Raw genomic sequence first — 14126 nt, forward strand, 5'->3', positions numbered from 1 at the left:
TCAATTTGTTTTATTTTCTTTATTGTGCATCCGTTTACTGTTACAGAATTACTTAACAACATTGAAACAGTTTCGGTGATCGCTTATATGTAATCTTACTTATGACTGAAACTAGTTATAACTTTTGTTAAGACTTGCAGCAGTTTAAACCCAAATTTTAGAGTTTTGTCAAGTGTCATATAGACTTGACATTGAGTGGAGATCACGAGTTTCTAAAACAATGTAATGACACAAAAGTGAAGCGAGTCTGATCCGTGTTTACACAGGGATGGCGAAGTCGGGGGGCTAAGAGGGAGGGGGGGGGGAGCTTTAGCCCCCACACCCAGAATTTCTGAAAAAAGATAAAATAAATATAAAGACTTATAAAGAGAAGAATTTTTAAGCCCATCAACTTCAAGTCACTGGTCACTGGTTAACCGCCCATTTGGGGGGTTCATTTGTTTTCTTTACGGTTAACATACGTGATAAAAGTTAATTTCCATTGATTAATTGAACAGAGTTGAAAATCAATGTTTATCATTGTAAACATATAATTTTAAGGCCTTTGGACCATTCTGGGATATTTCGCAGCCCAGACTGGGCCTTTCTCTTTACCGACAAACATATAAGGCAAGACAGAAACATCTTCACAAGAGATTTTAATACTCTCACTTTCGTGGTCTCTCGTTGCTAGACACTTTTAAAGTTAACATTTTGTACGGATAAGGGTTAATATGTTTAAATTTTTACGCCTAGCACCTAAGTTTTTGGCCGGTCTTACGGTAAATAGTTAATCCCATTGAGACCCTCAACTAAAAGCTGACCACTAACCCGCCATCGCTTTGATAATGCTTGCCCTTCCCCTCTCTCGGGATTGTTGTTTATAAACATTCGAATGAGAATACAAGGCATCATGAACAATAATAATAAAGGACTATGAACATTCCAGCACTGATTCTTAAAATTTCCCTAATCAGTTATTCCCCTCTGGTGGCGTGTGTAAAAATCATTTCCGAGCCCACGAAAACTTTCCTGTTGGTGTCCCGGCCAGGGAAGAAAATGTAAATGTTGCTTTAATTTCATGGTCATTTATGCCAACTTCGGGGGGAAATTTAAGTGGTTCGATCAGAAGAAGGTTGGGATTCGGCAATAATCCCTGGCTGAACTGTTCAATAACAAAAGGATGTTAAAATCTTCCTTTAATTATTAATTTACTTCACGCTGATACAATGATCTTTTACAAAACTTTCATTCCCAATAAAATCTTCCCCCTCCCCTCCCCTGCACATGTACACCACCTCACCAGCCCAGAGAAATATTCTTGCATGCCTGCTGTGGTAAATAAATCTGACCCCAAGTGCGATAAGTACGTAATATGCTTCCTGTGATACTCTATCACCATACCAAGCACAAACAAGTCAAGATTTTTAATTCACATGGGTTAACGTGGTTGAGGTCAAGGTTCATGTTACATATTCGTCGGTAAAACTCAGACAAAACAGCTTTCTGTCTGTCTTCCTTGCTCACAGTGTAGAAAAAATTCCTTAATCCAGCTTAATCTTAGTATCAGTTTGGAATCACAAGTTTCTGATAGGAGCCGTAACGACAGTGTAACGATGAAACAAGATAAAGAAGAGAAGCGGACGAACAGAAGACAAACACTGAACAGCTTGTGTTCCGCGTCAGGCTTGCTGTTGTCTGTTTTGTGTTGTATCGCGCTAATTCACGTGGAATTCAGAATACAAGAACATCATCGACTGATATCACACTCAGTAACATTCTGTGATAACATGGAGACAGAAATCCTTCGAAAAGTACAACAAAATTACGGCAGATAGCAAGTTAAAGCTGCAGGCCGCCATTGGCAAGGGATCAAAGCTAAGATTCGCCATGTTATCATGTGGCGCGCCTTCTTTGCAGTCTTTGCAGTCTTTGTCTTCTCTTAACCCTCAAGTCATTTATTTTTAGTTACATTTTTTACCAACACGAATGAAAACGAAATAAGGAGGCTGACAGCATGTTACGGATGCCCGGGGTGAATTTCTATGAATTACTGGTTTAAATTTTTTACATGGACAGGAGACATTCTCAAGACAGAAACGCTCTTCGTCCGATGATTCAAAACAGGAATCAACCCTGACTTTTAGAGAAATCGATCAGACTGAACTGTTTACGTTTTATGGTGTTTATTCATTCAGTCCAGACTTACAGCAAGTGATCAGTGACGTAGAGAAAAGGTTAATTATACGTACATAATTAACAGTTAATGTACTGATTTCATTACACCCTCCCGGGCCAGCAATAAAATGTTGATCATAGACAATTATAAAGTATTAGTATTTAGTCTTAAAGTTCATTAAGTTTAGAAAGTTCATTTATTTTTACTGCAGCCCTTTGAGCGGCAGCTCGCTGTGTTCGTTTTTCGCTTGTCGACCTTATTTCTTCAGGGTTCTTGATGTTTTCTTTAGAGTCTTGTAGGTCTTCCTCGGTTAACACCTCAAGTGGATAAAGCTTCTCGATAGGTCTCGATAAAAGATTTCCTTTTGCTGTTCTTAGGGTGACAGAGCGTACCAACTCATCCTTCCCTTGATGTAGTTGAATGATGACTCCTAGTTTCCATTGATTTCGCGGTGTTTCGTCATGTATCAACACAACTTTACCGCGAGCTACTGGCTCTCCCGATATGTTTTTATTCTTCTGGGATGAATGTTGTTCCCTGAGGCCAGTTAGGTATTCCCTTTGCCATTGCTTCCAGAAAGACTGCATTATTTTCTGGTGGTATTTTGCCCGTCTTGTTAATTCTTTGGCCGACTCATGAGGGATGTAGTCCGAGTTCTCCTCTGTATCAGGCAGTGTTAGAAGTCTGTGTCCACAGAGGAAATGGGATGGGGTAAGAGGTGGACCGTCGTTGATGTCTGTGTATGGATAAGTAAGTGGGCGACTGTTAAGTGTAGCTTCGATTTCTGTGAGTATGGTCTGTAATTCTATTGCATTCAGTGACGTGTTTCCAATCATCTTTTTTAGCCTTCGTTTGGCTAGTCCGATCAGTCGCTCATAAAAGCCTCCCCACCAGGGAGCTCTTTCTGTGATAAATTTCCATTTAATGCCATGGTTGGCAAGGAACCTTTGAGACTCGGCTGCTTCTATCACTTGCGTTTTGAGGGCTTTTAGTTCTTGTGAACCTGCTTTGAACGTTTTAGCGTTATCTGAAATTATGCATTCTGGAATTCCTCTTCTACTTGCAAATCTCTTGAAGGCTCTCAAAAATGCGCTGGCTGTTTGATCCTCTACTAACTCAAGATGTACTGCTCGTATTGTTGTACAGGTGAAAAGGCAGATGTAGACCTTTGCGACTTCTTTATTGGCGTTACGCACGTATAATGGTCCGGCATAGTCAATTCCCGTTACTTGAAAGGGTTGGGACCCTGTGACTCTTATATCTGGTAATGGAGGAGAGCTAACCGAGCGAAATGGTGGTCCTTCTACCTTTCTACAGGTCACACACTTCCTTATTTCCCTCTTTACTAGCTGCCTGCCTTTAGGCATCTAATACGATTGCCTAAGTTCTGTTAAGGTTTCACGTACGCCACCGTGCAAAACTATAGAGTGTGTTGCTCTAACAATAAGGGTTGACAAGTGACTCTCCTTCGGTATCAATATTGGAAACTTGGTGTTGTGTGGTAGCTGTGCGTATTGTAGTCTTCCGCGACATCGCAATAAGCCATCATCGTCTAAATAAAGGCCAAGCTGGTGTATTATTGCTGGCCGTTTGCCTTTACCTTTGTCTTTTATTTTCGATAGGATCTCTCCATAGTAAAATTGTTGTACAGATTGGAGTAGAGCGTTGCGAGCGTGTTTCATGTCTATGGCAGTAATTGTGTTAGACTTTGTTTTCTCTCTCAGTTTTCTGGTGAAATGGATAACGAGCGCGGTAACTCGTAGCGTCTTGTTCAGGGTACTGTATTTGGTGATATCGATGACGTTCAGTAAATTTGGGCTCTTTTGTGTGCTTGCGACATTAATGCTTATTGCTTGGGTCTCTGTGTAATTTTCTGTGTTGTCTTGTAATTGGTTGTCGTTGACTGTTGGCCATTCCCGTGTTGGCTTCATAAGCCACGCGGGTCCTTGGTTCCAAATCTGCTGTTTGGATATAAAGGCATTAGCGTCTAATCCTCTGGTAATGAGGTCTGCAGGGTTGCAAGAGGTCGGGCAGTACATCCACGGACTCTGTAAGGTAATGTCTGTAATCCGTTGTACTCGATGTTGGATAAACTGTTGTCGTAGAGGCTTTGATGAAGTTATCCATGATAACACAATTTGTGAGTCACTCCACAATATAATTTCGGACGTATGGAACTTTGAAAGTATAGTATTTGATAGGTATTTAGATAACTCTGCTCCAAGCACTGCTGCAAGTAGTTCTAATCGTGGCATTGTTTGTGGTTTTATGGGCGCTACTTTACTTTTGGACATTGTGAATGTACATTTTGTCTCACTTTTGGGTGTGGTTCCTCTCAGATAGGCCACTGCTCCGTATGCCAGCTGGCTGCTGTCACAGAAAAAAATACCACCAGAAAATAATGCAGTCTTTCTGTAAGCAATGGCAAAGGGAATACTTAACTGGCCTCAGGGAACAACATTCATCCCAGAAGAATAAAAACATATCGGGAGAGCCAGTAGCTCGCGGTAAAGTTGTGTTGATACATGACGAAACACCGCGAAATCAATGGAAACTAGGAGTCATCATTATTGAAGTATTGTCTGGGTATTCCCAGTGGGGTCAGATTTTGTAGTTCATTCAGCCATTTGACCCAGTTCTCCTTAAAGCTTCCAGGAAGTTCTTCGTCCCATTTTAGGTGTTGTTTCCATAGTTTCTGCATCATTATTTTCGCTTTTACTGTCACTGGTTCCACAAATCCCAAGGGGTCGTATAGTTTTGAGGATAAGCTTAATACTGATCTTTTGGAGACTTTTTCTATGCTGTTTGTTTGCTTGATCAGTTTCGCTAATGAAAGTGACAAAGTATCTGTCTTTGTGTTCGAATTGAGGCCAAGGACTTTGACCATTGGTTTTGCGTATACTCCATCGTCATGAGCTTGACGGTTTAAGGTAGGGGAGTTGCTGGTCCATTGCCGTAAATTCATACCCGCCCCTTGGAAGTAGTTTCTCGATGATGTGTAATACTGTAAGGCTTCAGGTTCAGTGTCTGTTCCCGTGACAACGTTGTCCATGTAAATCGATCGTTGTAAGTCTTCTGATATCCAGTCGTCTTGTTTGGCAAGGTGATGCTGTATTGTAGCATTTAGTAAGTATGGAGACGGAGCGGCTCCGAAAAGTACGCGGCAGAATCTGTAGACAACTAAATTGTCTGGATTATTCGCTGATTTGTCTATATCTTTTAGCCAAAGAAATCTCGTAGCATCCCTGTCTTGAGTGTTGAGCTCTATTTGTAGGAACGCCTTTTCGATATCTGCCGTGAAGGCTATCTTGTGTGATCGGAAGGTGAGTAACATATTTTGTAGTCTTTGTATGAGGTTAGGTCCTGTATGAAGGCAATCGTTGAGGCTTAATGCCTTCGAGGATATCTTTGCTGAAGCGTCGTAAACGATTCTCATGGCTGTTGTGTTGCTTTCTTTGAAGACTGGAAAATGTGGCATGTAGTGCATGACTCCTTGATGTATGTTCGGGTCGAGGACTTGTTCTATAAATCCTCTCTTGAGTTGATCGAGCAGTTGTTCGTTGTATTTGTAAATAAGCTCTGGGTGTTTTCCTTTAAGGGTATGTTGCAGGTTGCTTAGTCTTTTTCTCGCCAATGTGAAGTTTGTTGGTAGGTTTTGCTTGTTGTCCTTCCATGGGAGTATTACATTATACCTGCCGGTAACTTTGTTGAATTCAATAGTATCTTGAAAATGTTTCTGGACTCCTGTTACCTCTGTGTCGTTGCACTCGTCTGGGATTTTGCTTATCTCCCAGAACTTAGTGAGAGTTTCGTTGAGGTCATCGTTTCTTGTGGGCTGTGCATCAATCATTTGACATAATGTGTTGAGTGTAGTTTCTGTACTGAATTCATTGTTGGGTACCGGTCCTGAGAGGAGCCATCCAAACTTGCTTTGTGTAGCCATCCATCTCTCATCTTGTGATTTCTTTGTGTTTCCCAGAATGACCTGGGCGTAGTGGTCGTTTCCTATGAGTATATCTATTGTGCGATCACCTTTCGCGTTCAGTGGATCGGTGAAAGCGAGAGCTTTGAATTCAACAGGAATTTCCATATGTTGCGTGCTTGAGAGTGGTGGGCAGATGATGGGCGCGACTAAGGCTGTTATTTTGACATCTTTATTTACTGCGTTTAAGGTAAGTGTCACGACTTCGTAGGACTTTAGAGTACCTTTGGTGGAACCAAACGTGGTTACGTCTAATATCTCGTTTTGAGCAGCTTTCAACTGTAGCTTATTCTTCAGGCATTGCGTAATGAATGTCTTTTGCGATCCGGTATCGATAAGGATGCGTGCTTGGCATCTCGTGGTTGGTCCGCTTGCTGTGACCAGTGCAGTTTGCATTAGTGTGTTTGTATGTATCGTTGTACTTGCTAAGGTTGTCATTGCAGAGGTGACGTTTCTGCTGTTTTGTGGGTCTTCTTGTTCTTCGTGTGTTTTGCTTGAATCTCGATTTGGCTCGCTTGGTTTACAGATCGACGTATGGTGTTTTAGTCCGCAATTTAGACATCTAAATCTTGATTGACATTGATATCTTGTGTGGCCTGATCGGAGGCAGTTAAGGCATTTATTTTTCTGTGTCAATATGGTTTTCCTTTCTTTTGTTGTCTTTACTTTCGAGCATTTGTCGTGACGGTGTTTACCGTCGCAATATATGCATGGTTTTAGCTGAAATTTCCTGTTCGTATTGGGGCTTTTCGGAGCCGGGTGTATTTGGCGTGGTTGAGTGTTTGTGAGTAATGCGCCAACTGTGGGTACGAGAACGTCGTCAACGACTGAGCTTGTATCGTTTTCCTGCGTAAGTTGACTCTTTTCCCTTGTGTCTATTTCATGGCAAAGCGCTGTTCGTAGATCATTTAGGGAACAATCTGCCTGAGGATTTGTTCTGAATATTGTACAACGTAATTGTTCCGGTAATTTCTTTAGCAGTATTGGGATTAACAGGCTTCCATATGAGTCTGTCTGGACTCCCAGCGTTTCTAAGGCACGAATGTTGCTCTCGCAGCTATCATAAAATTGTCGTAATTGCTGCTCATCAGCTGAGGGCGCGCTGATTTTTGAAAGCGATTCCATGTGCGCGTTGATTAGAACTTGGTTCCTTCCAAAACGTTCTTTCAGTATTTCAATGGCTTTTTCATAGTTTTGTGATGTCATTGGAAGCCCTGAAATTGCGCGCGCTGCGTTGCAGGTTATCAGACCTTTCAAATAGTTCATTTTGTCAATATTGTTCAGTTCCTGATTATTGTGCACTGCGTTACTATAACTATCCCAAAACGTTAGCCATTCAAGTGGGTTTCCATCAAAGGGGTGGATTTGTAGTTTTGGAAGGTTGATGTGAGCAGTGTGAGCTCTAGGTGTTGGTTTGTTTTGGAACGTACTCACCGGATGGTACCCGTCTGTGACAAATTCTTTAATTTTTACTATCCAATAATGGATGTCGTCCTGGAACGTCAATGCTTGCTCGGTTTCTTCGCTTATCTCTTCGTCTGTTTGCAATGCGTTCAAGATCGCGGTATCCATAGCCTTGATTTCGTCCAATCTCCTTGAGAGACGTTCTCCAATTGCTTTCAGTTCTGTGATGTTTATGCCGCCTTCAGTATCGGTCATAAGACGTTCCGCGCGTTTGATGTCTTGGTTACAATGACCTTTGTATGCCCCTCTGACTGCCCTGTTGTGTTTTAGTTCTTCCTTTGACATTTTAATGCGGGTCTCGGCACCAGTTTTAGAGAAATCGATCAGACTGAACTGTTTACGTTTTATGGTGTTTATTCATTCAGTCCAGACTTACAGCAAGTGATCAGTGACGTAGAGAAAAGGTTAATTATACGTACATAATTAACAGTTAATGTACTGATTTCATTACACTGACAGCTTCCGAAGTACAAGTATTGATCAAACAAGAACTCCGTCTGCTGCAAAACTAAGTCTGTGCTAAAGATCACACGCTTTGCCGTGCAGGACCAAAAGGTAACACGGGACGACGAGGAAGACCGAGAACCCGAGGGAGACCAGGTCCCCCAGGGAGACCCGGGTCAACCGGACTTCCTGGTAAACACGGGCCAGTAGGAGCTCAAGGAACGAAGGACATAAAGGGGGACGTTGGGATACCGGGGGCCCCTATTCCCGTGGGACCTAGAGGCCCGCCGGGTATGAAAGGCGTCGAAGGTGAACCGGGCCAGTCCTTCTCGGCTCCATCTTTGCTGCAGCGTCCTGCTGGAATGACAGTCAATGAAAGTCATCTTGAAATATACAGTGGATGGCAACTCAAGTCCAAAAGTCACGTGGTCCAAGGTGAATTCATCGCTTAGCTTCCGGTCTGTTGATCACTAAAAAAATGCAGGTCAACCCACGGTAATTGTTTTGTACGATAAAGTTTCGCCACATGAAATATACATCGGAAGGCATCTACCGAAGATGGGCTATAGGCAGGCTATATATAGATTAATAAAATATAAATGCGAAATAACTATAATTTCGTTTTTATAATATCCAATGTGCATGATAAAATCTTGTATTTTTGTCACGTTTTGCATGGTCAAAGAAATACAGTTCTCTTTTTCTCGACAGTTGCTCCTCAACTTTATTGTCATCCAATCGATTGATGGCTGAAGAGAAACAAAACGTCACCATCGCCTGCACTACTACTGGTCAGCCGCTTCCCAGTGTCACGTGGTCCAAGTCAGTTGGTAGTTTGCCTGAAAACAGAACTGAAGTGATGAGTGGAACCCTGACAATCTACAGTGTGACAAGAAAGGACGCTGGAATATACATCTGTAACGCAGAGAACATTCTGGGATTAGCTACAAACACTGCTCATGTCATGATATTTTCTCCTCTGCGCTTCAAAGTCCGTCCTCCTCAAAAGGTGACTCCTGTGATGGGTTCAACTGTTCATCTGCCGTGTGTGGCCGAAAGTGACCTGAGGACTACAATCGCTTGGACAAAGGATGGTAAGTCTTCACTTCCTGTAGAATCCAATGTTCTACTGAATGGAACACTGCTTATTGCAAACATCAAAAAATCTCACGAAGGATCTTACACCTGTAGAGCGACTAATGCTCTGTCAACAATAGAAGCCAAAGTCAAAATCAATTCTCCATTTATTATGACTTCCTGTTCTGTGATAAGAAAAAACGTCAGCAGCGTAAGCGGAAATTACGTCATTGATCCAGACGGCGCTGGAGGCCTAGCACCATTTACAGTTTACTGCGACATGAATGACAAGAATGAAGTTGGCGTGACAGTGATAAGTCACGACAGTGAAAGCAGAACGCACGTGCAGGGATATGAAGCTGCGGGTAGTTACTCACGTGACATCCACTACACAGGAGCGAGTCTGTCTCAGCTGGCAAGTCTCACCAGAGTCTCCTCTCACTGCGAACAGTTTATCAAGTACGAGTGTTATGGTTCATCGATTATCGGAAATGCCTGGTGGGTGTCACGTGATTCTACTAAAATGACGTACTGAGGCGGAGCATCACCTGGCAGTGGTAAGTGCGCATGCGGGATGACCAACTCATGTGCAAACCCCAGTCAAGGTTGTAACTGTGATAAGAATGATTATGTATGGCGTGAAGACAGCGGTCTCCTCACTGACAAGAAACATCTTCCGGTTAAACAGCTGCGGTTTAGCAATACAGGCCATAGCAGCGAGCAAGGTTATCACACACTGGGAAAACTGAAATGCTATGGTATAGCGTAAACGTTGACATCTTTATGTATTCTCTCCAAATACTAATTTAAAACCCTTTAACTGAAAATCAAGGGGAGCTTCGTATTTGTAGTGATAACAACAATGATAATGATGACAGTTTGTTTGATCGACGATATTCTGTTCACAGACCTTCTAATTTCTCTTAAGATCGTCGAAAGTGCGAGCAAGATAAAAAGTGCGTGGGATAAGGCGAACGCAAACGCAAGGTAGTGGGTGTGTGTAGGATAGTGTTGGCTCGTTTGCATGTTCTTTTCAAATAGATTTATTAAAATAAACAAGGGTTTACATGCCATAATGGACATCTTCGTAAACAGCTTTAGCATAAACCAGTCTCCATTGAGCTAGTTTAAACTATAATGGATTCCCGCCTTGCGACGTTCATCCAGTATAATAACGGCCGATTGATTGATTGATTGATTTCGTCACAAGGCTTAAAAAAATAAAATTGCTATATTTAGAGAGGAAGCCACATCAGCGCTTGCTGGTTTTCATGCGGGTCCTCTGTCCAGGTCGAATTGGAATTTGGAATACCGGAGAACACGGAGAAAAACCCTCGGAGCAAGGCGAGAACCAACAACAAACTCAACCCACATATGGCACCGGGCCGGAATCGAACCCAGGCCACAATGGTGGGAGGCGAGCGCTCTCACCACTGCGCCATACCTGCTCCTAGGAAGAATAAGTAAACATATTCAATACTTATGTAACTAGTTGATCAAAGACCATCCTCGGAGACCCAGGGGCAGTTAGTGGGGCGAGGAAAACGCGAAAATGCGGGTAGAAAATAGCGCGAAAAGGCGAGGGAAAAATCAGCATATAAAAGTTGTATTGACTGAAAGTGCCCCTATCGTAACACTTGCATGCTGTTTGCGAGTTTTAAAAGTTTGTGTGCGATATGCTAGTTGCACTGCTGTAATGATATTTTCTGGGAAGATCAAAGACAGCTTATCGCGAAACTTTTCCAAACAAGAGTAGTTTTTTATGAACAAGCCCGACAGATGTGTCAAGCGGCCGTCTAGCTACGCGTGCAAGGCGTGCAGCAGCGATTCCCACGTTTTTTATAGGTGAGATAATAGAAGATCGATCGCAGCTGGAAGCGAAACTACAACAACAACAACAACAAAAAGTTTTTCTAAACAATCATATTATTTACAATATTTTTCACCTCCCGCAATTAGCCTAGTTATTAGAGGCGGGAGGTAAGAAGAAAATGAAGAAGAAAAAATAAATCAATAAAGTTACAAAAGGGTAATACCTTATCTATATTAAAGAAAAGATAGTAATAAGAAAGATAACTTTGAATATCATAGTAATAAATTAAAATAATAATGTGTTTTAAGTTACATTAAGCTAAAGATCTAAAGATAAACTATTTCCAAACAAACTTTCAAGACCTTACATTTTGTAAAATTTTTCCGTCGATCGACCGATTAGCTACGCGCGCGTGTAATGCGTGCAGCACCAATTGTAGCACTCAAATGACGGTCATATTTCCCGAAGACAAAATTTTCCCGACACTTCACATCCAAGTTGAGGAGGCACTAGCCGAAACTTTTCCTTCCCGAGCAAATTCTTGGCGAACAAGCAAGACAGATATGGCGAGCGAACTGGAGAACACACCAAAAGGACTGTAGTCAGGCTGGTCGCCGATTGGGCAGAATAATACAAAGGAAATACAAAAGATTTTTCTGCCCAATCAGGAGGCAGTATTCAGAGAGCTTTTTGAACTGGTCTGGTAAGACTCTTTCCCCAGGGGCACTTTCAGTCAATACAAATTTTATATGCTGATTTTTTCCCTCGCAGTTTCGCGCTATTTGCTACCCGCATTTTCGCGTTTCCCTCGCCCCACTAACTGTCCCTGGGTCTCGGAGGATGATCAAAGACTAAAACAAGCGAGTTAGGTATGCTGTATAAGTATTTTCATAATAATTCTCATTACCTAAAAGGTAAAATCAGCGCGCATTCAAGTTAAACAAAATGGACTATTTTTCTATGGCTGGCAATAACGCCAATAACAGGTTTAAATTTAGCAATCGGGCTGAATTTTAGAGCTAAAATGGAAAATTGACACACGTATCTTGTTCACTTATAATCTTAAGACGGTTCAGTTTCGATGTTGCAGCACAGGTACTCGAAGTTCGATACATGAGAGCCGTACTGTGCGACGAAATATGAGGATTCCTTTGGGAAAACGGTGTTTCTGAAACCTCTAAATATGAACGAATTAAAAAATATGCTTATCTTCTTCATTTGTATGTGTCTTTATTTTTGTGGGGGCTTTGGGATGATTACTGGTTTTAAGTTATAGGGGAGCAGGGATGGCGCAGTGGTGAGAGCGCTCGCCTCCCACCATAATAGAATTCAATAAAGAATATTTCTAGCACGTAACTTTGCTGGAGCTAAAAGATCGCTAGTGTTTTAAAGGAGATTAACAGGTCAGGTTATTTATACTCACTTTAATTTTAATTCCCGGGTTCGATTCCCGCACCCGGCGTCATATATATGTGGGTTGAGTTTGTTGTTGGTCCTAGTCCTTGCTCCAAGGGTTTTTCTCCGGGTTCCCCGGTTTCCTCCCTCCCCAAAAATTCAACACTTCTAAATAATTCGATCGGGAATCCGAGGGCCACAGGCTTGTTAGTCGAAAGACTACTACGTGCTACCCTCGTAAAATAAAGACGATTTATTTATTTATTTATTTATTTTTCTAGCTTTTACTGTTTTGCCTTTCATATATATTTTTTAGCATACGCCGTTAGAGTGTACGTTGTGTAAGGCTTCTGTGGATTTTTTAATAGCACTCTATGGATAACGGGACCCAGAACACGATTCAGCCCGCCATACATAATAGAGTAAGTAAACATTGCAACCTGCCCAGCCTTGTGTAAGTGTATGAGCCATTTAGTTGGGTAGGCTTGACCCTCTTTCAGCTCGTGATAATTGTTAAATCTTGCATAACCTTTTACATTAAGTAGTCTTAGGTTCAGCCATATGCATCTTATTGAATTTTCATACTTTTGTTGCATTTTAAGTGATAAAGTAAATCCTTTGCTCATTTCGTGAGAAAAGTTGTTGCTGTTGGAATTAAAATTAAAGTGAGTATAAATAACCTGACCTGTTAATCTCCTTTAAAACACTAGCGATCTTTTAGCTCCAGCAAAGTTACGGGCTAGAAATATTCTTTATTGAATTCTATTATGTGAAATGTTTAAAAAGGCAAAAGATACAATAACACACTGGGCACGGTGCTTGTGTTTTTTACTTAAAAAAAAAACGTACTTGTATCAAAGTCATAAGTATTTTGAAGTATCATTGTCTGTGATAATTCTTACTCATTTCGTAATAAAACTTGACGGAATTACAAACCCTTATAAACCACTTTAAGGTAGCCTTTTGGCTTTCAAGCACTGAAAGATAATCAGACATTTCATTTTAAGCCTAATATGTTTAAAAACAAAAAAGAATCCAGCCGGTCGCGTACCGCCCTCCCCTTTATTTAGTTGGAAAACAAAACAGAATATTCTTGTAATCTTTTGGGATAAAAATTAATCCTCCTGTCTTAAATTTAAAAGTCACCTCTGCAATCTGCGAATTTAAATTTAGCCATTGTCAATTGCATACATTGTCAATTACATCAGTGAGTGAATTGGGGCATACTTGTGCTTACAGGACACCCACGTTTGATTTTAAATACCACAGGTACCTAGTTTTGATGTCTGAGTATGAGGAACAGCGACTTCACAATTTTCGAATGGTTCCTGCTTATTCTTTACTCAGTTCGTGATAAAATTTAAGGTCTCATTTTATACTTGATATCTTCAGTGTGATTTTAACCTGACCTTCAAAAGTCCAGTTGAAAACAATGCTTTCTTGAGGAAACATTATATTTCTGCTTAGCAAGTTTATTGTATTTTTAGTGTTGATATAAGTACTTCCTTCCTTTCGTAAGAAAGAGTGTTGCTGTTGGAATTAAAATTGAATATAAATAACCTGACCTGTAAATCTACTTTAAAACATATGTTTTATCTCCAGCAATGCTACGTGCTAGTAATGCTCTTTATTGAATTGAGTATGTGAAATGTTTAAAAAGGCAAAAGATGCAATAACACACTGGGCAGGGTGCTTGTGTTCTTGACTTAAAAACCAAAGTCATAAGTATTTTGAAGAACCATTGTCTGTGATAATTCTTACTAATTTCGTAATAAAACTTGACTGAATTACAA

At 41.1% G+C, this 14126-nt stretch overlaps 1 protein-coding gene across 1 annotated transcript; it reads left to right on the forward strand.

The window, feature by feature from the left end:
• The first annotated feature begins 8793 nt into the window (after positions 1-8793).
• LOC144651406 (protein turtle homolog B-like) lies at positions 8794-10315 on the forward strand. The gene has a single exon (XM_078511336.1). It carries the CDS (start codon positions 8794-8796, stop codon positions 9658-9660), a length of 867 nt encoding a protein of 288 aa, XP_078367462.1. The 3' UTR covers positions 9661-10315.
• Positions 10316-14126: the final 3811 nt, after the last annotated feature.

Source organism: Oculina patagonica, chromosome 4 (assembly GCF_052425735.1).
Source record: "Oculina patagonica isolate OP01 chromosome 4, crgOcupat, whole genome shotgun sequence".
Classification (NCBI taxonomy): Eukaryota; Metazoa; Cnidaria; class Anthozoa; order Scleractinia; family Oculinidae; genus Oculina; species Oculina patagonica.